This window comes from Cadophora gregata, assembly GCF_030347475.1.
Source record: "Cadophora gregata isolate MNR1 chromosome Unknown scaffold_2, whole genome shotgun sequence".
NCBI classification, from domain to species: Eukaryota; Fungi; Ascomycota; class Leotiomycetes; order Helotiales; family Ploettnerulaceae; genus Cadophora; species Cadophora gregata.
Window position 1 is genome coordinate 85,714 of NW_026695925.1, and position 23,367 is coordinate 109,080.

Below are 23,367 nucleotides of genomic sequence, written 5' to 3' on the forward strand. Positions count from 1 at the left end.
GTCCGTATCGGATCTATCCCCACGACGATACTTTCCCACCCGCATAGAAGAAGGTCTTTTTGATCTCTTGTGTATTCTAAGTGGGGTATCCTTAAAGTTTGGCTCGGACAAGAGATCTTTTCCCGAAGCAGATTCTGTCACTTCCAACTTTCGTGACTGCACGTCACCATATCATCCAGTCACATGCAAGAGCCAGAGCGATCCTGTCCAAATTCTTTGTTGTCAATGCTCTAGGCGATTGCAGATCAAGTCAACTTCCGGTAGCTAGCTAAAGTCACTGCGTAACCTACGGCTATCTCGATAAGTTTTGGGCTAGGAAGGGTAAGGCGATGACTACTCGTATGCCAAAATTGAATGATTAGCTGGAATATCAAGACTGATATCGCCTGGAGTAATATAAAAGCCCAAAGCCACTAAGAGCTTTTGGAACATATCTTGCGAGTTCAAGGCAATGGCGTCGGTGCCGCATTGCAGGTTTGCATGTAGCGGGCTTTCATAGGCTCTGGTGTGCTCCTAAGATGAGGCGTTATCTTTAACACCCGATTTGCATTTCTGAATAGTCATATCATCATCACAAAAACATCATCACAAAGTCTCGTTCGCTTGATAACAACGCTAATAACAAATACCATGTATCTCTTCGCCTTGGCCCATTCCATGAAGAACTCTCAAATTCTTACGGCAACTACCCCAATCAGATGAATCAGTCTACTCGCTCATGCCCAGCCTCTTGAATGCGAATATTCCGATGTGGACTCGAAGAACTCTGGCCGTGAATTATCTCGGGAAGTAGTTCAATCAAGCGGGTCATGGGATCGGCTTGTTGGTGTTGGGGCAATGGGAAAGCCATATGCACTGAGACAGCCTGGGCTTCGTGGTCACCTGGATATCGAGATTCAGCATGATAGAGGCAAGATGAGAGATATAAAACGGGAAGGCAAATAAATAAATGGGTTGGCACCTACCTAAGCGGATTCGTTGACCACGAGCGTAAAGGGTTGCCAAGATTGCACAAATGCCAAGGACAGTTGCGAGAATGCCGAAAATAATAACGAGGGTGTCACTGAGTGAAGCTGTTGAAATATTAGCGTGATCTTAATTAGCAAAAGAGGCTTCAAATTGTACCCATGAGTGATCAAGTGCGATAGGTACATAGGTAGGTAAGTCGGATTGAGACGAAGCTGGGCCGACGGTCTCTCTTTTGATATGACCAACAACCATGCCTTTTTCCCCGGCCTGGGTAAGAGACCGCGGTCGGCGTGCACTCCCAGAGCAAGCGATTCCACTTGCTTACCTTGCACACCAGAGACACTTTGAGCCATTGTCAAGAGCGATGTCATTTCTAGGCAGAACGTTATTGCAGCGATGGATTGAGCCTTGAAGTTGTGCAGTACAGCGAGGGTAGTCTCTGTGGCTGTAATTTTGTTGAGGAAGTCATGACATGATACGGCTGAAAGTATCTGCGCGATCAATCGCCGGTAGCCTTCTCTTTGCAGAATTGTCACGATCTGATGAAGAGGTACTTGTGTATAACCATGGTTTAGAAGTTCATTTGAAGTGCAGTCGGACAATGGGGCATCTTTCTCTACACAGGTTGATCCCCACATAAGCTTTCCAGAACAGTTGAAAATAGCATCCTAGCCTGGTACTGGCTTCAACCACAGGCATTTCGTTAGATTATGAGAAGAACATCAATTGATGCTATGTAATCCTTTGTTTCGTTCATGATATCCATAGCAGGATACCTGCCGGCCAAGTAAGTAAGGTAGCAAATGCAAGAAGCTGGATCACAAGCAAGCGGATAAAAATGACAACGAGTATTTCCTGAGAAGCCTATGCTCGATCGCCTATGCTCGGTCTGCGCTTTGTAGGTAGTGTCAGGAGCGTGTGGAGAGCAGCTAGTGGGAGCAGTGCTCAATGGAAGGTGGGGTTTATTGTGGGAAAAAAAAAATCGCAGGCTTGACGCTCGAGGTCACAGCAGTAGGAATGCCAGGTGAATGATAGAAAATTGAATGGGCGAACCTCAAAATGTTCTACAATCTAACATTCTCCTTCCAAAAAAGTAAAGGAGTATTTATAGTCGCACTGAGCTGGAGAGGCTGTTAGTTATATGGCGATTATATGATGTGAACAGTTGCTACTTACGATCGAACTCAGAACCATCTCGGAACATGTTCAATTGATTGTGAACGAGATATCATAACCATTAGACCATGCGACTTGAGTTGGTTGAAGCATGTGCTGTGTCCGATTTTTCTTATGTGGCTACATACGAGCAGCAGTGGGGACTCGAGCGCAAAATCCGCTGAAGTCCGGCTTCTCCGAACCGAGAATTTGCCTGATACGACACACCAATAGACTAAGAATAGCCTTGTAGAGATCAATAGCATGGAGCGTTGGTATGTTATGACTTGGATAAGTGAAGAGCGAGTGTTTATCTCGCTAAGGATGTTTCTGTCCGCAGATAATATTTACCATATAATCAACAAAGAACCAGCTGCTTGCTTTGAAATCCAAAAATAGAAACATTGAAAGTTGACGGAAAGGGGCAACTGAAACGCAGCAATCAACACGAAGACAGACGACTTAATGCGATAAAGTAAATAGAGCGAATAGGGATAAACACAGCTCCTCCAGAGTCAATAAGCGAGGATCGCATAAGAAAGTGTGCTGCGCAGGTCGCTTTCACTTGGATCGCATCAGACCCGCCTATCTAGGACATCGTGGACCTTCAACTGCCCAAGCCGAGCTTCGACCACCAAAGAAAGCGAACTCAAGCTCAACACCAGACAACCACAATACAACCACCACTCGGTGACACTCACATTATCGCTATTCCTCGTTTTCGCCGGTATTCACAAACAAATTGAGCCGGATGGCAGGCAGATTCGTGCGCGCGTCGAAATATCGTAGGTTTCACCCGCAGATCGGGCAGAGCACGAGGGCAAGCTGACCGCAGAGCAGGACATGTCTTTGGGAAGTCCACACGCAAGGAATCTTGCTACGACAACCTCCACATCAGTCGCAATGCATGGGACACGAATCTAGTCAAGGTGGGAGCCCGCATGCATGGAATCTCCATTCACGCCATGACCAGACAAAGAAGCTGACCAGACCATGCGTGTGCGTACAGGCAAACCCCGAATATCTCGCCGTCAATTGGGAGGCCAGTGGAGGCGGCGCGTTTGCGGTTATACCGGTTAATGAGAAGGGGAGACTGCCTGAGCAGATTCCGCTGTTTCGTGGACATACTGGGCCGGTGTTGGATACGGATTGGTGCGTGGAGATCGGGGGGATGTTTCGGGGATTTGCGCTGATGGCTACGATTTAGGAATCCTTTCAATGATCGCCTCATTGCTTCTGCGTCTGATGATGGGAAGGTCTTTATATGGCAGGTTCCGCAGGGATTCACTCTCTACTCTGATGCGGAGGAGCCCACAGATGTTGCGCCTGTCAGCAAATTGACTGGACATTCGAGGTAGGTCGCGGATCTAAGGGGGCAATACATAGGGAATTTTTTCTGATATGACGCAGAAAAGTTGGACAGGTCCTCTTCAACCCTGCGGCGGAAAACATCCTTGCTTCGGCTTCGGGCGACTACACAATCAAATTATGGGACGTGGAGAGCGGAAAGGCACCCCTTACATTGAAGCATGGCGATATCGTACAGAGCTTGTCATGGAGTGCGAATGGTGCTATGCTTGCGACAACATCTCGGGACAAGAAGTTGCGAGTATGGGATGTGCGACAAGAAAGACCAGCACATGAGGTCGCTGGACACAGTGGCGCGAAGAATAGCAGAGTGGTTTGGATGGGCGAGCACAACCGTTTGGCAACTACAGGTTTCTCGAAGATGAGTGATCGGCAGATGGCTTTATGGGATGTTGGAGCTCCTGCAGAACCTCTTGGGGGATTCACTGTATTGGATTCTATTTCTGGTGTTTGCATGCCATTCTGGGGTAAGGTCGGTGGAATCGTATCGTAATCATCACTGACAATGCTTAGATGATGGAACGCAATGTTTGTACTTGGCAGGCAAGGGGTAAGCAGACCTTATTGTGCAGAAGAGCCCTGCTGACGAAATTAGTGATGGAAACATTCGATACTTCGAGTACGAAAACGACAAGTTCGAATTCCTGTCCGAATACAAGTCCGGAGATCCACAGAGAGGTCTGGCATTCGTTCCAAGACGTGGCATAAATGTGAGTAGAATGGCAGATTAGGGAAACATATCTAATATTGGATAGGTCCACGAGAACGAGGTCATGCGAGCATACAAGACGGTCAACGATAGCTACATCGAGCCCATCTCCTTCACTGTCCCAAGACGAGCCGAAGTCTTCCAATCGGATATTTTCCCACCAGCAACTGGACTCAAACCTGCTGTTTCGGCTGCAGACTGGCTTTCAGGAAAGGATGGAATCCCAGCGAAGATTGATCTGGAGAGCATATATGAGGGCAAGGCGCCCGTTGAGGTTGCATCGGACTACAAGCCACCAGTTCAAGCCTCAGCTCCTTCACCAGTCAAGGCTGCTGCGCCAAAGAAGGAAGAGCCAGCTCCAACCCCCGTCCAAAGAGCCCCTCCACCTACCATGTCGGAACAAAAGGGTTCCATCTCAGCTATGGCATCTAAGTTCCAGGACGATGGAGCAGATGACGATGATGACGAGACATCCAGCTTCGAGGAGATTGCCAAACCTATCCAGAAGCACATCCCAGCTGCAGCTCGCGTAGACTCCAAGCCCGTCTCACCAGTCAAGGCCTCCTCCTCCCCAACCAAGACCGAACCACCGAAGCCATCTCCAGCCTCCCAGCCACCTCCACGGTCTTTCCAAGCACCTGCTGCCGCCGTCAAATCTCCAGTACAGACTCCTACTTCAAGTGCTCCTCCTCCTTCTTTGGGGTCCTCGTCAAATGGCTCAGTTGAGTCGTCTCTTGCGCAGATTAAGGAGCTGCTGGAGGCTCAGACACGGACTTTGAATGCTCAAAGCGAGAAGATTGTGGGCTTGACGCAGGAGGTTGATACGTTGAAGATGAGGGTTGGTAGTGGGACGCAGGATCAGAGTGAGAGGATTAGACAGCTGGAGTTGGAGCTTGAGGCTTTGAGGTCATAGGTGGCGGTGTGATTGAGGTGTGTGAGGTATGTGAGGTATGAGAGTGAGAGAGCGTGAGATTATGAAAAAGTGGCAGGAGGTCGCGCGATATGATTCGATGCTGGTAGTGGTAGTGGTGCAGTGGTTTGATTATTGATGACCTTGGTTGAGTAGCGAGCGAATTGAAGAAGCACGACCTTTTCGGTGGCGATTTTGTTTTGTTTACGGCTTGAATATGTGAAATTGGATGACACTACCAACAGGAGAATGTTGGCCAAGTGGCATTGCATTCGTAGTCACATGTCTTTGGACTATCGCTTCAAGCCTCAGAACTTGCCTATCAGCTTTGTCTCCTGTCACAATTTTGCTGTCAGTACACTCTTGTATGTCATCTTTACATTCAATAGGAAATTCAGGTCGGTCGCCTCGCCACAGTCTTTGAAAAGTCTCTCATGTGTGAACTCATTCTGGGATCGTGCTAAAAGAAGGGTTGATTGAGGAATAACGAAGGCATCAGAGATATATTTAGTTGACATGCCTAGGCTCGCTAAGCCCCTGGCAGCTGTGCGGCAGCGCCACGGCTCGAGGTATGTATGGATAACCTTAAATGTTGGTTACCTAGCTGCCCAGGTAAGTTGACTCATAAGATGAAGATGTTCGTTCGTACATAAACACAACATCACCAGACTTGTAATGGCAATGGAAGGCAACATGAACTCCAGCGAAGCAGTAGATCACACGGCCGTGAAGAGCATTGCTCATCATTCTAAACAGCCCGCTGAATCCCAGCCGAGACTGAAGAAAGAAAAGGCTCCAAAAGCACCCAAAGGACCAACCCCGCCAAAGCCCAAATTACCACCACTAGCTAAAGATAAAGACATACACACCGATCCAGATTCAATATTCAAGAGTGGATTCCTCGCAGAAATATACAACGAGCGATCCTCCGGTCAAAACGGCATCAATAAAATCGTGACCCGCTTCCCACCAGAACCCAATGGCTTTCTCCATCTCGGACACAGCAAAGCGATAATGATCAATTTCGGGTTCGCGAGATTCCACGGCGGGGACTGCTATCTGCGCTTCGACGATACGAATCCCGCTGGCGAGGAGGAAAAGTATTTCACTGCTATTGAGGAGATGGTCGGTTGGTTGGGCTTCAAGCCGAGTAGGGTTACGCATTCTAGTGATCATTTTGATCGGCTGTATGAGCTGGCGGAGGAGCTGATTGGGAGGGATGGGGCGTATGTGTGTCATTGTAGTAGTGAGTTTTGATGGGGATGAGGGACTGTTTTCGTGGTCTTCAAGTCCGAGTTTGGTATTATGATCTAACACTAAATACAGAAGCTGAAGTTGTTGCCCAACGCGGCGGGGGGAGGAGTAAACCCAGATACGCCTGTTCACACCGGAATCGTCCACCTTCGGAATCTTTGACTGAGTTCAGAGCAATGCGAGATGGTAAGTATAAGCCACAGGAAGCTGTTCTGCGCATGAAGCAGAATCTGGAAGACGGCAATCCACAGATGTGGGATTTGGCCGCCTATCGAGTTCTCTATTCGGTGGAAGAACCTGTGCGGCACCATCGTACTGGTGATAGATGGAAGATTTATCCTACGTACGACTTCACTCATTGCTTGTGTGATAGCTTTGATGGTATTACGCATTCGCTGTGTACGACGGAATTTGAACTCTCGAGGGTGTCGTATGAGTGGTTATGTGACAAGGTTGAGGTTTACAAGCCGATGCAGCGAGAGTAAGTCGTCTTATTTGTGGAGTCAGAGTTTGATTACTATCTCCCTAACCTCCTAGCCTTTTCATATACATTTAATTATTATTACTCCCGCTAACGTAACTTGAAGGTTCGGTCGACTCAATATATCTGGCACTGTCCTTTCCAAACGCAAGATCAAAAGCCTCATCGAAAATGGCTACGTTCGGGACTGGGACGACCCTCGTCTCTACACGCTCATCGCATTACGTCGTCGGGGTGTCCCTCCAGGCTCGATCCTAACATTCGTCAACGAACTTGGCGTAACCAAAGCCGAGACTACCATTGACATAAAGCGATTCGAGCAAGTCGTTCGTCGATATCTGGAAAGCACAGTCCCTCGTCTGATGCTAGTGCTGGACCCTATCCCAGTGGTCATTGAGAACCTACCGGACGATTATCTCGAGATGGTGGAATTGCCATTCTCTAAAGATCCTGCTTTTGGGGTGTGTATCTCAGTGCCAGTCTCCGAAAACTAACTAATGATACCATTTCTAATAGGTTCATACGGTTCCTTTCACAAAGACCGTATACATTGATCGAAGTGATTTCCGCGAAACGGCCTCAAAAGATTTCTTTCGACTTGCGCCTGGAGCTTCAGTCGGACTACTGAAAGTGCCCTTTCCAATCACCGCTACTGGGTTCGAGACAGACCCGACAACTGGCCTGGTGACCTTGGTGCGTGCTCACTACGACAAGCCGGAGAAAGGGGTAGCTTTTAAAAAGCCTAAGACGTAAGTTTGAATGTCCATTTCAGTATCACAGAAGACTTGCACAGACGATCAATAATTGACCGAATCCCTTTTATACTAATCGTCACATAGTTACATCCACTGGATCGCAGACTGCCCCTCCAAAAACAGCCCCATCAAAGCCACAGTCAGAGTCTTCAACCCCCTCTTCACCTCTGACAACCCGGACTCGCATCCAGACGGCTTCCTAGCCGTCGTCAACCCGTCATCCGAAGAGATATATTCTAATGCCATGATTGAAACGGGACTTTCTGAAATCAGGGGGAGAGCACCTTGGCCGAACTTGGAAAGGGAGCGGGATGAAAATGGAGAGCCTCGACCTGACACTGTTCGATTTCAGGGGATGAGGGTTGGGTATTTTTGTTTGGATAGTGATACGAGTGATGATGAGCTTGTTTTGAATAGGATTGTTAGTCTGAAGGAGGATGCGGGAAAGGCGTGATGGGGTAGAGAAAGTTGGAATTGCGTAGGGAAATTCTGGGAGTTGTTTGTAAGTACGTCTTGGGTGCGAAGATGTGATGTGTTTAAGGCTCAAGGGAAAGTTTATACATTGTTCAGACTCTGGTAAGTTCGACTGAGATTTGAACTGGAAAACAACATTCAATTCATAGCCGAGATGTTGTCATCTCCTTTTCTGACGAATGAGGAAGACCTCCTAGACAGTCAGTAAGAAATGATCACTACAGGGTAATTTCAAGAAAGTGCGTTCCCTGTCTATTAAGCCGCGCCACATGGGATTAAGAAACCCCGTACTAAGTCATTTCACATCTGAGCAATTTTCGTCTCTGACTGGAAGCATTGCATGCCAAGTCCAGAAAACTGGTTGATGTTCAACTTCACGAAGATGGAATGATACTCTTTGTTGTAAGATTCGAGCATGGCATGGTAGATGGAGGGCTTCGTCGTGATTTTAGCAACTCTTACACATGGACTCACACTCACACTCTGCATACCAAGAATTACCATCTCACACGAAGCAACCCAGGCCATACCCCCTGTAGATTTTATTCTTCCGTCGTTCATCCAAAATCTATATTCTAGAATATACAACCACATCATCCCTCAACCTCAATGGTGGCAACCCAAAATCGTTGCCTTCAGCCCATGATCGAGATCCAGAAGCGGAACCGGATTCTGTTCTCTCAATCCTTCTTATCACCAGCAAGGATACTCTCCACTTTACTCACTTTCTCCGAGAAATGCTGTTTCTTGTCCGTTCTGTTGTACGATGATAGATTAGCATGTTTCCTTCTGATCTTGGCTCTTTTTACTCAACAAATCCAGTTTTGAGATCCATCTTTCATTTAGGGGTGAATGTGGGAGAGATACATACCTCGTTCCGGCTCTAATATCAGTCTGGACTCTGAGAACGCCGTTTTGATGGACGAGGGTGTGGGCTTGGCCAATCAAGCGCATGACTTCGTCCCAGGATCCTTCTGTTTGCGGAAAAGAGAGAGTTAGTTATTGGTCATTGCTCAAGATTCGGGGAGATGAGATGAAAAGAGAACAGAATCGAGATGGAAGTGTCGATTTTTTTTCTCAACAAAACTTCATCCAAGGTCGAGAAAAAATCTCCTCCTTTGTCCCTCATTCCCCAATGGCAATACTCCAACGATGGACCCAAAGAACAACAGCAGATGTAACAAGATCGACATACCGACTGTCGTCCCAGCACTATGCATGGAATAGCTCAACCCACTAGCTTTCATAAGTCTCTGAACAGCAGCAACTTCATTAGAGACGGAAGCTGTAGGTGTGCCGATCTATTTTCCCTATTAGCCTGATATCTCACTTTTCCATCCATGTGTTCATTCTTTCTGAGAGCCGGATGTCTGTCGGGCTTGTATGGTGTGAAGGTAGCCGAGGAAGTGATTCCGATCCGAACTCACCGGGATCAAACAGAAATCTGCCACTGCTGCTGGTGGTGTTGGTAGGTCGGCGTAGTCGATTGGCGTCGACATTGTGAGTTACGATTGGGGAAGAGAAGATTCGGGTTTGTGAGAGGATAATGGCTCTGTTGAGCTTGTGTGGAGGAAGGTGGGTCATGAGGGGATGAGGAGATGAGAATTTGGGGATGGAGGGGCAGTCACGTGAAAGGAGGGGTAACTTTGGGATTTGGAAAAGATGGTTTTTGGCAGGGGAGAAATCCATATTTGCTTCCGATCAGATGAAATGAAATGAATTGAAAAGATCTTGCAGTGATCTACAGCACCGCAAACTTAGTTCGTCTTTGCTAGGTTTTGCTTTGTTTACTTCTCCTCGGTTGGACTTTACCCCGCCATTACCTACCTCCGTACCCCTCAGTGACGGCCCTGTCTCACACTATCTTCCGCAAAGCACCATATTAGTGAGAGTCTTTGCAACAGAAGCAATAAAAGCCTCCAGGAAGGATGTCCAAAATTTCACTCACATTCTGATCGGTAACCTCATACCTTCTCCAAATGCCACCCCTCCCATCCACACCACTCACTCTCCACGGCGGCTGCGACTGCACCTCCATCCGCTACACCATCACCATCCCCGCCCTCCCCTCTCGTCCCATAGCCTACACAGACCCAACAACCGGGGAAGTATCCCGATACCCTCAGAGTTTCCTAGACCATTGCAACCGCTGCCGTCGCGTAAGCGGCTCTATCATCCCCGCCTGGATAACAGTTCCTCAGGAGTGGGTTACATGGACACAAATCTGCATCCCAGACAACAAAATAGAGAATACAACGGCTGAGCTGGTCCATGTTCCTGAACAAGACGACAAGAATGAAAAGAATGGGAATTCGACTGGCAAACTCCCTGTAACGAATTATATTTCCAGTCCTGGAGTCAGACGTAGCTTTTGCTCGATATGCGGTACGAATCTCGCTTTTGTGAATCTGGAGAGGGATATGGGTGGGGAAGGAAGGAGGGTGGCGACGGTGGATATTGTGCTGGGGAGTCTGGAGAGGGAGAGTCTGGAGGTGGAGGGTATGTGGCCGGAGAGGCATGAGTATTGGGATAGTGGGGTGGAGTGGATTAAGAGGTTGGTTACGGAGGGCGATGAAGTGTTGGGTGGTGCTGGTGAGAGTGGTAAGGTGCCTAGACATCCGGAGGGTGAGTGGGATGTTGTCGTCTGAATTGGGAACTGTCTCTACACTGTAGCGAGGGCTTTCGGGTGTTTATGTTGCCAATAGGGAGCGGATAGGGGTCCAGTTTTTCAAGGGGTATTGAAAGCAAAAGTATTGTAATTATATCTCATTCCCCTTCCTCGCTCTAATGATCCGGCTCATCCACTCCCTGCGCAACAGTATGCTCAACCGCCCATTTTCGAATACTCTCATAATTCCTACACACCCTGGGCGTCGTATAATCCGGCCAGGGATCTCCGTCGTTAAATGGAAATCTAAATGCAAAGATATTCACATCGCCCTGACACATCACGAACTGTCTTAGGGCATCAATACAATGATCCATATGGCCCGCTAGGTCGTGCGCTGGCGCTGCCGTGTCGCCTCCCAGAGGCGCGTAGTGAGATTTGTAGTTGGATTGACGGAGGAGGTCGAGGCAGTGGAGTTGGTGGAAGACTTCGATGGCGACGCGAAAGCCGCGTTTGCCTGTCGCCGGGTCGGTGATTTCGAGGGCGCCTTCGGGGTCGAGGTTCATTTTTATCATCTCTTCGCGGGATACCATCGTGTCGCCGACTAGGGTGAACATTGATTAGCAGGCGAACTTGTAAGGCTACGAGTTGGTACAGAAAACATACTGTCATTTGTGATATAATCCCACGCTGCATCGACTTCTGGTCCCATTCCTACAAATGGTCCCACAGGGACAGGAGGTAGATCGAATTGCTGGATCTCGTATTTGATGGCACTTCGAGCAGGTACTACATAGCGAATTAATACAAATCATCAACAAGAAATTTTCCTCGGCTGAACGTACAATATGTAGTAGGTACCGTTTCCGCTCCCCACGATGGCCGTATGTAAACCGACAGGGCCAGACATCCCAACGATATCGATAATAACACCGCATGAGCGACCCATATCCATCGAGATCCCAAATTCCGCGACCCGAATTCCATCATCTTTTCTGAATTCCACCTGCTTCTGAAACCTCCATCCTCTCCAGTTAACGGCTCCGCCTCTTCAAGAGAGTCATCCCGATAATCGTCCGGCATTATGAGAGGGAAAAAAGTATATGGGTAGAAATGAATGCACACCAGGAGCCAAAAGAAGAGAAAATAGATTAGAAATGTGAAAGAAGTGAATCGTCAAAATTCAAGGTTGGGGTTGAGATGTGAGGCTCTGGGACAGTACTTGTTTCAAGATGGGATGCCTTGGCGTTTTAGTCGAAACAGCGGGTGTGAGAGTTGCGGGCCAGGCAGGCTGTTAAGCGAGCGTCTTGGCACACTTGTTGATGCCCGTCACCTCATCAGACGGCTCTCTGCTTATTCTGTAATCCAATTGGATTGTAATTAATCTGGTTCAATGTTGGGCAAAGCCTTGAATAAAAGAAAGCATCATAATGGTGGAAGCCGAGCATGTCTTCTCGCGAGATCGGACATCCAATATTGTCACAACACATAATACACGATTCGTGGATACGGTAAGTAGATTGACAGGACAAGAACACCCTCTTGATTCAAACACTGTAGGGGAAAGGTTCTATCTTCAGGTGAGCAGTGATGGTGATGAGGAGTTTGATACCTGACATCTCAAAAGTGTTGCGAAATATAATCTGCCTGCCGCCGATCGAGGTATTTTAAACCAATTTAATCTCTCACGGGAGGCTCTTATCCACCGCAGTCTTCTTCTCGCCCTTCTTCCTCGCTCTCAAATTCCGGACAAAAGCCATCGGTCCCTTTCGATGCACTGACGTTGACGACCCTCCCTCTCCCATAGATTCAGATGCACTTTCAGCGTTCTTTTTCTCCTTCTCCAGCTCTTCCTCGGCCTGATCCATCATATCTTCCAAATCAAACGGGTCATGCATACCGAGTTTGGTGCGAACGATCTTCACAAGACTGTCCCAACTGCGTATGATGATTCCGAGGCTCTTGGCTAGAACAAGTGTTGAGACAAAGAAGATCACGATGAGGCCGCCGAATAGGTTGGGGCCCCAGTTGCTATCGGTGACTATGCTCATCGAGAAGACAGTCTGTAGGAGATATGTCAGTCGGGCTTTGGAAGGTGCGGGATAACTTACTGCAATGAAAGACAAAGGCAGGTAAGCGATTGTAATATAGGTGAGGATGCGGATGGTGTCATTTTGCTTGAGTGCAGTGTGAGTGTCTTCGAGGTTGGAGACCGCGGAGATCTGCGAATTCTTAGCCTGGGCGTAGCGATACTCGGAGATTACTGACTCCTTCACGATATCTGGAAATCTGATTGATCTTCTGCTCAATTTTGATGTGGACCGAAACCAACCGACCATGCTTTTTGTCAAATTCTTCGAGTAGTATTTGACACTGCCTTTCAAGCTGGTCGTGCCGTCTCCCTGGACCCTGTGATACATCAGAATGTGGCAATTTTGCGCGCAGTACTGAGAAATACTTACATGAGTCAGATAAGTTCGCATCTTATCTCTGGCTTCTCTGATAGTGTCCAGAGACTCCCCGAGTCGATCATCAAAGATTCTAAGAGCTTCCAAGGCCCATAGCATGGACTTCAATCGTTGGATGGCATCTTCTGCATGAGTCCAATCAAGTCCTTTCTTCAGTACCTCTCTCTGTACAATCGTTAGAGTCTGTGTCTACCAGGGGTAGAAAACGTACACCGAGATTGATTGCTCTTGTAAGCTCATCCAGAAGCCTCTCATATTCAAGTGAAAGATGCTCGCACAACTCTCCAAGGAAGGATAGGAAAACAAGACATCTTCCACTGGATGGTTGGTGAATGAATTCTGTCAAAGTAGACGTCGAGTCATCCATTGCTTGGCGCATCACCGCTTCTGGTAAGACAGATGAGATCAGTGAACATATCCACCAGCGTCCTGTATTATCTCCTGAAAATACAATGGAGGACGAGCCCTCCGCAATGTATCGTGCAGGGGCGTCAGTTGGACCTCCTGCTTTGGATCTCTTGTTGCCCTTCTTGGCCTTGAATCTATGCCAGCGTGAGACCATCTTTGGAGGGAATGGTGCTGTATCACGAGGTTCTTCAAACAGTTTATCATTCACGGAGCCTTCGACTTTAAACCCCCACTATAGATTATGAAGTTATTACAAGTGGTCAATAAGGTGTGAGGTAAGAGACCCGAATGTATCTTTACAAGATAAACGCGGGACATAAAAATTCTCCGGCTATCACTTACATACGAAATTGTAATGCTCGTGCTCCAAGTGTCCGATTTGGAATCCAAGAAGGTCGAGGCATTCCGAAAGTGGTCGTCGAATGTATCAATAGATTGTGGATGCCACATATAAATGAATGCTTTGACAATAGATGGGGAGCATCGCTGGATGAAGCTGGGCGAATTAGCTAGTCGAAACTGCTAACGCGGGTTAGTTATACATACAAGATACGATTATGGGTTTGACAGTCCACAAGCTAGATTCAAGTCAGCAAGATCACCCCCTGGGAGCATTTGATGCATTACGCTGTCGCCCAGTCTGGTTAGAAGCTTCTCTCGAACCTGGGCTTTTGTAGCCTTGCGGATTTCCTCGGTCTCGATTGTTTGCCTTTGCCAAGGCGAGATTTCATTGTATCTTCGTTTGATGGGGTCTGGCTTCTCTCTGTATCCCGGTGCCCCACGACGTTGATTATCAAGATATGAGGTCCACATGCCCAGTCTGGTTTCTAATGATCCATTGTCGAAAAACATATGGAATTCGAAGCCAAATTTGAGCCGCCCATCGAACAAAATGTTTTTCAATGGCTCGATCCGACCGATAACTTGTCGCTCACAGTAGAGACCATCCTTGAGCTCCATATCATAGAGACTTATAAAGAGAAGCTCGTCGGGTTTAAACCTTTGGGACACGTTGTCCATCGTCCAGTCAGGGGGGGCTTCCACGAAACTGGCAACTCCCCCATTGAGCAGCACAACAGGTGGTCCGATAAGGTATTTCTCTAATTCGCTTCTTGGGTGAACCCTTCGTGTTTCTGTAGAACGGAATAGCTCAGGGGTGTCGTCGAGCGATTGCACCCACGTAGCTAGGTGAAATGGAACAAGAGGCTCACAGCGGGTCCAATCAAACGCGAATGCATTGTCACTTTGCTTTGTCAGCGCCTGGATGAGAGCATCCTGCTTCACGAGCTGTTTTCGAAGCAGGTCAATAACATTTTCGTCCCAGAATTCGCGTTTACCCTGAGGATCGACCTTCGTTCTCCTTGCATCAACAGCAAATTCTTCCTTAGGAACCTCCGGGGCGACTGCATTTGACGGCCGTCTTCGTGATGTGTGCGGCTGATGCGTGTCAGAGGACTCGGGAGCAGAAGTGCCCAACAGCAAGTCTAACTATTCTTCGCTAGATCGCATATCCAAAAATGTTGCACAGATCATACAAGAAGCCTCCAAATCCCAGAAACCGGCGACAACACTGGTGTTTCCTGTATTCCATGAGCTAATGAAGATAAAGTTCGTCGACCAGAATTGCAAGCAGTTTTTCCGTGCTGAGTAGAGGCCATCTTCTAGATCTGGATCTCTCCAAAGTTGGAGCCGGATGTGATGGTTAGCACATGTCAGCTCCCCTGCGAAACTCGAAAGATTAGTAGTTGATGACTTTCTCAGGCTCACTACCGATCATAATATGTGGGATAGTAGTATCGGAACAACTTACAGGGTGCTGAAATAGAGACTCGCTCAGATCCGTCCTGGCCGAAGAGTGGGGCTCCCGGGTTGAGAGACAGGGTCGGCTTGCGGTCTAGAATCCTGCGACGAGACTGTGATAAACATGAAGATGGTCGCTTCATTTCATCCTTTTGGACAAAGCCTAGCTCAATACCAAGAAAGGTTAGTCGATCTGCAGACTCGTCCTGGTCCGAGTACGAGTCCACAGCTGCTCGCCGGGATGAAGCCATGGCTTTCTCCGCCTTTTGCTGCCAAGCATATGCTTTACTAGAAAACCCTAAAATCTCTTCAGCGGAAGGAAGTGTTGGTGTACTCGCCTGGTCAGCATCGGATGAAGGCTCTCCAAAAGCTGGTAAATTGCGCAAGTGTTGAGATATCCGAGCCAGACAGGAGTACCGATACCACAGAAGTATGGCCAACTTCGGCGCGTGATTGTTACTTGTAATGTCAACCTTTGGAATCCTCTGGTCGACTAGCTTTTGAATACAGTCCGCCAGAGTCGTCATGAAGACTGGAGGGAGAGCTTCTGGACATTTCCTCATCACATACCAGAGTACAATAGGTGGGTAAAGGCTCCTATCGTCATCAATGTCTTCAATATCAAGTTTGGTATCATGACTGTAAGGCCGAGTTGATGGAAGGGCATGGTAGCCGCTGGGCAATATAGCTTTTGCAATCCACACAAGGGAATGGTGGATGTGGAACTTAATGCGGTTGAGATATGATGTCCGTACTTTTTCGAAGCTGGCTGATTCTTCGGGCGTAGACACGTTCCTGGGAACTTCGTGTGAGCCTTTGGAATGGGGCTCTCGCACAGCTAGGAAGTTGTGTGCTTTAACCATATACCGGATTTGCCAGCTAACAACGATTAGCATTCTCGTCAGACTTTGGGTATGACAAATTACAATGACCGTTGAATATCAACCCACTGGTTACACAGTATTCCAGAGAGTAGAGCAATGCCCATATTCGGGTCGTCCATTTCCAGAAGCTGGTGTGGTGGTATTATGGTAACCAAGTCGACTGTTATGTCACTTTTGGACGACGCTCGTGTACTCATCCTACGAATACCCATAAGGTCCGCTTCTGGCGCAGGACTTTGTGTTGGAACTTCCTGTATCTGGTCTTCGAAGGCCCCTTTGTTTGTGGAAGTGGTTGATGAAGCAATGATGGAGCTTTTCTTTCCTGCCGTATCCATGTCTAACTCCGCAAGATCAGTCATCTCAGAAGTCACAGCAGTCTTTCCGAGAATGGTAGCCACTTCCCGAAAACTACTGTCTTGACCTTTCGTTGCGGTGGGAGCATCATTCGAATCCAGATCTCCCACTGGTAGTACCTTTGTGTCTGTAACTGCCTTGACGTTATTCTCAAGCCCAGTCCCCAGCACGTTCTCCCTATCTTTAGCTCGATCATATCTGTCAGAATTTTGTGTCGTCTCACCCTCATGACGTACAGAAGTGTTACTAGAGCTTGCAGAACCAGGTCTTCGAAGATGAACTTTCCAGTAATGGCGCATGGGAACTGATGTAACCCCAAGTATCTGCTCTCTGTATCAGAAAGGGCTAATTAGTATGAACCTAGAAGAAGAGGTAATAGGTACTATATCGCCAGCTGTACCTTGAACTTACAAGCATGCGGCACTCGTGCAGAAGTCATCGTCATCAATGTCGGCATCCAGATCAATGCGACTCATCCAAACTCTGTCGCTGGCATTTGCTGATGTCGCTGTGGCTCCCAGGTATTCTGCAAGCTCTTCATTTGTGGGAAGTGGAGTATTGAAAGAGTAATGATCAGTGGATCCCAGCGCAGTACGGCCAACAATGACCGTAGACTTTCCAGGCTCCAGCGAAAAAGTCTTTTTGACGGCCATGTCGACTTCTCCTATGTCACTTCGAGGCGGAGGCGATGCAAGTGTTAAGTCTTCCTTCCGGCCATTGATAAATAGTTCAAATGTTAACCGGAGAGCTTCGATTGAAATAAGTTCAGACGTGGATTTGTCTTCAAGATACGACATGGCTTTGTTTTCGTACTCAATAGTACACGCAGGATTGGTATGCGAGAAAGAACTAGGGTTGAGCTTCACCACCCCTCCCATCTCGATCTCAACAAGGTAGTCCCATGGTCTTGGGGGTGATCCAGACTCAGTAGGAGGCCACGGTTTCGGTAAATATGGAAGTGGAGGTGGTGGGGGAGCCCGCGAGGCGAGTCTTTCGGGACCAGGGACAATGGGAGATGGCGGGAGAGGAACGGGCACTCCAGGTTCAAACTTGAGGATCTGATACACCATTTCATCTTTCACGAATGATAGTGAAGATACGGTGCCGGGCTTAGTTCTTGGGCAAAAAAGAGTATATCTTTTGTATGGCCATCGAAAATTGAGCAAACCGTGATATTCGATTGGTCCCCGTCGATAGGTGTGCAAGGCGCCACCTAGCCATTTCAATCCGAACGTAGATTTCCCACCACTGGTCCGTTGTGCTCTGGCAAGAATGGCATCTGGGTTATCGGCGTATGAGCCTCGAGCATGGACGATACCGTGTCGACTATCCGGAGCAGTTATTTGCAGAAGCTCATGTCCTATATTGAGAGAAGCTGTAAATCCATTGCACCCAAAGTCTAAAGATCTTGTTTGTCCCTCGTCCTCATCTAAACGAGTCCACCACACGCCTAGGTCAAGATTAGCTCAGAACTGCCACACCAATGGAGGATAACTCACCATCTGGGAAATTATCCATGAAAGGGTAAGTTTGAGATGCCCTGGAATCATTAGCCTTCTGCATGGCTGCTCGAGTCCATCCGAGTCTGGGATACCTGTGCATACTTGACTTCTTCCGATTCGACTTCTAGTTTCGCACCATCAGTTGACTGCTGTTCAGGGTCGCCAATTGGAGAAACAGCTTTGGTAAAACTACTCCCAGCTGGAAGCCTTTTATCTTGAGATTCCTGATTCGTATCATCTGACTTCAGCGGTGAGGTATGGCTCAAGGTGCCGTTGGCAGGATCAATGGTAGAGTCAGTGTATTCTGTCGATACTGACCTCGTGATGGTCCCATACTTGCCTGGTTCGTCGTGGGCATTCTGGATTGCGGACTGGATAGCTATTCTAGATACCAGCGGCTGCTCTGTCGCCTTGTCCTTCAAGTCGTTGTTGTCATCCTGAAGCCTCGTGGTGTGAACATCGACACTTCCGATGGTCTGACTCTCCATGATAATGGGAGGGAGAAGAATGAGGGTCTCTATGGGCGTCTTTCACTGGAATTCCGCAGTTTGATATTAACACTTGCGCCATGATCGAGGGAGAGGCCAATGATATTGCTCAGGGTTCTCGATATTCGAGATATTGGAGATATTTAAGATCAGCCTAGCGCCGTGGTCTGCGCCGCTGTGGTGCTTTTGGCCCCCAAATTGAGCCCCAAAATGTGACTGATACAGCCTCATGTAGGCGCTTTCAGGGGGGACTGCCAGGATACTGCTGGCCTATCGGACATCTCCCCAATTGGAATAGATCCCGTGCGAACAGTTAAATATGGATGCCATGGAGCAGACATGCTTGTTTTCGATGACCGATACATCCCTGTAGTGACGGTCGGAGATGTAGTATCTGAAATGTAAGGAGGAAGACGTGGACAACAAGAAAACGATGTTGGATGTTGGAGGGGCGTGAGGCTTGCCGATCATGTGACTGAAGCAAACCCCTTCTTCGGCGGAAAGGACGACCGACCAAAAATAGAGAATGTATAAATACCAGGCGCAAAGCTCCTACGGAAGAGTAATATACACGCCGAGTGCTGGGAGGAAGAGAATGTGGGATCAACAATGCTTTAGACTCGAGAAATTTGGAATGTTCCTTTGGGGGCAGAGAAGAACTGCTCACACAGAAAGAGAATCGTCTCCAGAACATACATTGATGAGACTGTGATCTGGCATATAAAAGTATTTTCAAAGCAAATGACAGCACTTTTGAAAATGACAACACAACTCAGACCGTATACGTGACGTACATCGAGTCTCGAGAACAGACTGGCCAGTCTGAGCAATTCTCTACAGTCACTTATCTGGACCTTTCTAATACTCTTGGATGTGCAAGAACACTCGACGACCCGGTCACTGGATGAGATATGTGGAAGATTGGAGGACAAAGTTGGTCGCTCACATTTTTCTTCATTCAGATTAGAGTCTTAACTTATTATAATCGCACCTCTGTGAAGAGGATGTTATATAGCACTCATAGTATACAGACGTGTGGAAAAGTGGAGAGAATGAGACGCACTTGTTTAAGGATCCAGGATTGAAAGAGCTTCGCAAGGAAACGACACAGTGTGAAAGATCAGATATGAGTGAGTAATTTGAAAAGGAAATTCAGAAGAGAGCACTCATACTTCCAAAGTTTGAATAGAGGTAAAAGCATAAGTACAGCATACAGGGTGGTTTTCCTTTTGCATGTATTTAGGACAACATTGAAGTCGATCGTTTTACGCAAAGTTGGCAAGGCCAGTGCCACGGGGGAAGGTGAGGCATCCAGCATACACTTCCTGCTCAGGTAACAAAGCTGGGATCTTTCACTACGACTTTGAGAGAGAGAGAGAGAGAGAGAGAGAGAGAGAGAGAGAGAGAGAGAGAGAGAGAGAGAGAGAGAGAGAGAGAGAGAGAGAGAGAGAGAGTTGTGATTGCTTGAGACCCATTCATTGCCATCAATTTTGAGTCGAGAGAATTGACATGTTATGTTGGGAAATGGCAACACGCTCATGCATGACAACAAAAAATATAATATCACACACACCCTCTACTCCAACCCATTCCAACCCATTTCAATCCCATATTCTCAACCCCAAGAAACACGCCACACCAAAATCCCCTTTGTCGTCAAAAAATAAATAAAATAGCAAACCTCACGCTCAATACGCTCAAGAACCTCCTCAAAAAGACGCAGACCAGCGTTGCTTCAAGTTCTGGTACATGCATAACCACCTCCCGGTTGAGCAATCGTTGGGGTTGTCGCCACGGTCAGTATGGATGTGCTTAAAGAAGGAGAAGTAAGGGTTGAAAATGCAGCCGGACGGGGAGGTTTTATAGACCTTCTCTTTCTTTTCCTTGCTTTCCTCGCTCTCACTGATTGAACATCTAATCCGATCTCAAAATCCAAGGCAAGAAGGTAGGTCTAAGATTCAATATCAGCAAAGTTTTGACTTTTGGCAAATACGCAAGTGGAAGTATATCACAGGGTATACAGGTGAACCGGTGAATTCTCACTATCCTCCTGTTCGGGCTGAGCCCTGTCTCACGAGGGACGGGAGAGGGCAAGAGTTGGGTATATAAACCCCCTCCACGTCGCCAATCTTCGAAAGCTCGAACGTGCGGAAGAACAATATCTGTGCTGTAATGGGATCTGCCAAGATCATCATCCGCTTTTCTCAAAGAAAGAGCTACTTTCACAGCCCACCAGATCGTGTTTCGAGCTAAGGAAACCGCTTGACTTCTCGTCTGGGTTTGGCTGGGGCGAAGAAAATAGAACTATGAGATACAGTAAGCTTGTGTAATACAATGAAAGTGAAAAAGCACTAGAATGACAATGGCATGAAGATTGGCGATGAGAAAGAGTCCGATAATAGAGCGCCGCATCCGAAAAATCCATTCCAGAAGATCTCAAGGTAGCTTCTCCGACATGCCTGCCCGCCTGTATGTTTTTCGCAAGGGCGAGAGGGTGAGGGTGACAGAAAGATGTAACGAGATGCAAGGAAACAGAGTATGAGGAGTGTTACAACACATTGAGTAAGAAGAACGGGCGGAACGGGGAGCGGGTCCATCACCTCTTTTGAGTCGATCCCTTGATTGTTGAAGACTTCTGCGGTATGCTGTTGGTGGTATGTGCTGTAGGTGGTTTTATAGACCTGGAAAATAAAGGAACGTACCTACGATAAGATAGTGAATTTTGTACCATGTGAATATAAATGGTTTGGAGGGAAATGACACAAATACCAACTTTGGTATAACTCGTTCTCAACATGCTAACTGCGCGAGATCTGATGAGAAAGAGGAAAATGAGGAAGATTCGGGTATCTGCTTAATTGCAATCTAGAATCTTTGCAGACATTCACATCCACGCACTATCCATTCCTATAGTACAACCGTGCCTCTCATCCAGACCACGCCCACCCCAACATTACCACCGCATCTAATAGTAGTAGTTCTCCTCGAGCGTACGTCCCCTCATATGTTGTGGCTCACTACCTCGTACATAGATATCCTCGAAAAGATTCTTTGGGGTCGGCTCAGGGATAGGCATCTTCTCCGCCTCAGCGACCTCGCTGTCAACCGCCGAGCGAGCCTCCTTATCGATAGTCTTGAGCTCCTCCTCGGAAACGACGTTCCACTCGATGAGTTTCTGCTTGAGGCCGGCGATGGGATCTTGGGTGGAGCGCATGCGCTGGATCTCCTCGCGGGTTCGGTAGGTGGTTCCGGGGTCGGACATGGAGTGTCCGCCGTATCTGTAGGTGACGTATTCGAGGACAAGGGGACCGTTGCCGGAGGTGGCGTACTCGCGGGCGTGCTTGACGGCTGCCCTCACGGCGAGGACGTCCATTCCGTTGACCTTGAGACCAGGGATGTATTGACCACGCTTGTAGTAGTCTGTGAGGGCGGAGGAGCGGTTGGCTGCGGTACCCATACCATATTTGTTGTCTAAATCGTCAGCATAATTCGATTACCCAGATCAAAGGGGAACATACTCTCGCATCCGAATAGAACTGGGAGGTTCCAGAGCTTGGCCATGTTGAAAGCCTCAAAAACTTGACCCTGGTTACTGGCTCCATCACCGTACAGCACAACACTGGTGTTCTTGTTTCCGTTGTACTTGTGGGCGAATGCCAAGCCAGCTCCAACAGGAACCTGAGCTCCGACAATACCGTTTCCACCATAGAATCCCTTCGCGAACATGTGCATGGATCCACCCTTTCCGTAGGCAATACCTTCACGGCGACCGAGCAATTCACCGATGATGCTCTTGACGGAAGCACCACGCATCAGAGCGTAACCATGACATCTGTAGGCAGTGATGACATCGTCTTCCTTGGTAAGAGAGTGCTCGATACCGACGGCGACAGCTTCTTGTCCGGTGGAGAGATGGCAGAAACCGCGAATCTTCTTCTCTTTGTACAGTCTATCGGCGGCCATTTCCATACGACTATTCCCATCAGTCTATATCCAGTGCAGCAATTGCAAAACTACTCACCGAGTGGATACCATGTCGTAGTACATCTGCTTTAGCTCTCTCTTTGTCGTCTCGAGTGTGTAGGGAGGAGGGTCGAGCTCGTAGGTTTCGAAGCTCTCATCGGAGAGGTGGACGGTAAAAGGCTTGTCATCTTCCTGTAGAGGGGGTGTTGTTAGTGCTCTGGTCCAATCGTGGTCCCTTATCCATCCTGAATGCCAATTGCCTCAACGTCGTCCTGGAGAGTCCTACCTCTGGAACAGCATCCTTATCCGCGTGGGCGCTGGCAGCATCGGTTGTGACAGTCCTCTTAGCAAGGGCTGCTTTGGAAAAAGCTGAACTCCGCAGGGGAGCAGCGCGGCTCGTTCTCAATGCCCGCGAGAACATTGTTGTGGTGATGAGGGATGGGAGGAATGGGTGGTGGTGGAGGGAAGAAATGAAGCTCTCGGTGGATATCTTCGGAGCCTTTCGCGCAAAATGTTGGCTGGTTGGGAGGTCGGCGGATTAGCGTGGATGCCACGTGACTGGGGGATTCAACATTTTGGGAGGAGGGAAATGGTACTGGACTGGTAGAGGAAAGAGAGAAATAATGGTTTTAGAAAAGAATGATCTTTGGAATCTTGTGTGACTTTGCTGTAGTTCAGTGGTATATGGTACATTTGTATGGAAGCTTGGGTGTGAAAGTTCTCCTGGTCTGATCCCAACATTTGATGGAAGCTTCAATTTGCTCCTGGAAAGTTGTTGGTAAGCCAAGCTCTTGAGATAACAAGCAACTGCTTAATT

The 23,367-nt window shown here is 48.0% G+C and overlaps 7 protein-coding genes and 1 non-coding gene across 8 annotated transcripts; 3 read left to right on the plus strand and 5 right to left on the minus strand.

Moving 5' to 3' along the window:
- Window positions 1-2,132: 2,132 nt before the first annotated feature.
- On the minus strand, window positions 2,133-2,217 carry ONS95_007392. The gene has a single exon. It is a non-coding gene; the product is annotated as a tRNA-Val (tRNA).
- A 658-nt stretch (window positions 2,218-2,875) lies between these two features.
- CRN1 (Coronin-like protein crn1) lies at window positions 2,876-5,114 on the plus strand (the record flags this gene model as incomplete). The annotated part of the gene is made up of 8 exons (XM_058500898.1): window positions 2,876-2,909; window positions 2,965-3,053; window positions 3,134-3,276; window positions 3,332-3,478; window positions 3,535-3,959; window positions 4,006-4,042; window positions 4,088-4,202; window positions 4,248-5,114. 8 exons carry the CDS (start codon window positions 2,876-2,878, stop codon window positions 5,112-5,114), a joined length of 1,857 nt encoding a protein of 618 aa, XP_058362214.1.
- Window positions 5,115-5,804: 690 nt separating this feature from the next.
- ONS95_007394 (uncharacterized protein) lies at window positions 5,805-8,055 on the plus strand (the record flags this gene model as incomplete). Its single annotated transcript, XM_058500899.1, has 5 exons — window positions 5,805-6,357; window positions 6,438-6,846; window positions 6,953-7,307; window positions 7,363-7,595; window positions 7,686-8,055. The coding sequence occupies 5 exons, from the start codon at window positions 5,805-5,807 to the stop codon at window positions 8,053-8,055; spliced, it is 1,920 nt and encodes a 639-aa protein (XP_058362215.1).
- Window positions 8,056-8,755: 700 nt separating this feature from the next.
- On the minus strand, window positions 8,756-9,574 carry ONS95_007395 (uncharacterized protein; the record flags this gene model as incomplete). The annotated part of the gene is made up of 4 exons (XM_058500900.1): window positions 8,756-8,831; window positions 8,947-9,049; window positions 9,271-9,376; window positions 9,503-9,574. The coding sequence occupies 4 exons, from the start codon at window positions 9,572-9,574 to the stop codon at window positions 8,756-8,758; spliced, it is 357 nt and encodes a 118-aa protein (XP_058362216.1).
- Window positions 9,575-10,054: 480 nt separating this feature from the next.
- Window positions 10,055-10,723, plus strand: ONS95_007396 (uncharacterized protein; the record flags this gene model as incomplete). The annotated part of the gene is made up of 1 exon (XM_058500901.1): window positions 10,055-10,723. The coding sequence occupies one exon, from the start codon at window positions 10,055-10,057 to the stop codon at window positions 10,721-10,723; it is 669 nt and encodes a 222-aa protein (XP_058362217.1).
- A 136-nt stretch (window positions 10,724-10,859) lies between these two features.
- ONS95_007397 (uncharacterized protein) lies at window positions 10,860-11,766 on the minus strand (the record flags this gene model as incomplete). The annotated part of the gene is made up of 3 exons (XM_058500902.1): window positions 10,860-11,287; window positions 11,350-11,472; window positions 11,529-11,766. The coding sequence occupies 3 exons, from the start codon at window positions 11,764-11,766 to the stop codon at window positions 10,860-10,862; spliced, it is 789 nt and encodes a 262-aa protein (XP_058362218.1).
- A 602-nt stretch (window positions 11,767-12,368) lies between these two features.
- Window positions 12,369-18,587, minus strand: ONS95_007398 (uncharacterized protein; the record flags this gene model as incomplete). Its single annotated transcript, XM_058500903.1, has 14 exons — window positions 12,369-12,746; window positions 12,795-12,905; window positions 12,952-13,092; window positions 13,146-13,316; window positions 13,363-13,791; window positions 13,902-14,055; window positions 14,106-14,137; window positions 14,187-15,043; window positions 15,095-15,280; window positions 15,370-16,238; window positions 16,286-16,927; window positions 17,009-18,047; window positions 18,097-18,137; window positions 18,202-18,587. 14 exons carry the CDS (start codon window positions 18,585-18,587, stop codon window positions 12,369-12,371), a joined length of 5,436 nt encoding a protein of 1,811 aa, XP_058362219.1.
- A 2,965-nt stretch (window positions 18,588-21,552) lies between these two features.
- On the minus strand, window positions 21,553-22,971 carry PDA1 (alpha subunit of pyruvate dehydrogenase; the record flags this gene model as incomplete). The annotated part of the gene is made up of 4 exons (XM_058500904.1): window positions 21,553-22,058; window positions 22,106-22,560; window positions 22,609-22,742; window positions 22,837-22,971. 4 exons carry the CDS (start codon window positions 22,969-22,971, stop codon window positions 21,553-21,555), a joined length of 1,230 nt encoding a protein of 409 aa, XP_058362220.1.
- Between the last annotated feature and the right edge of the window lie 396 nt (window positions 22,972-23,367).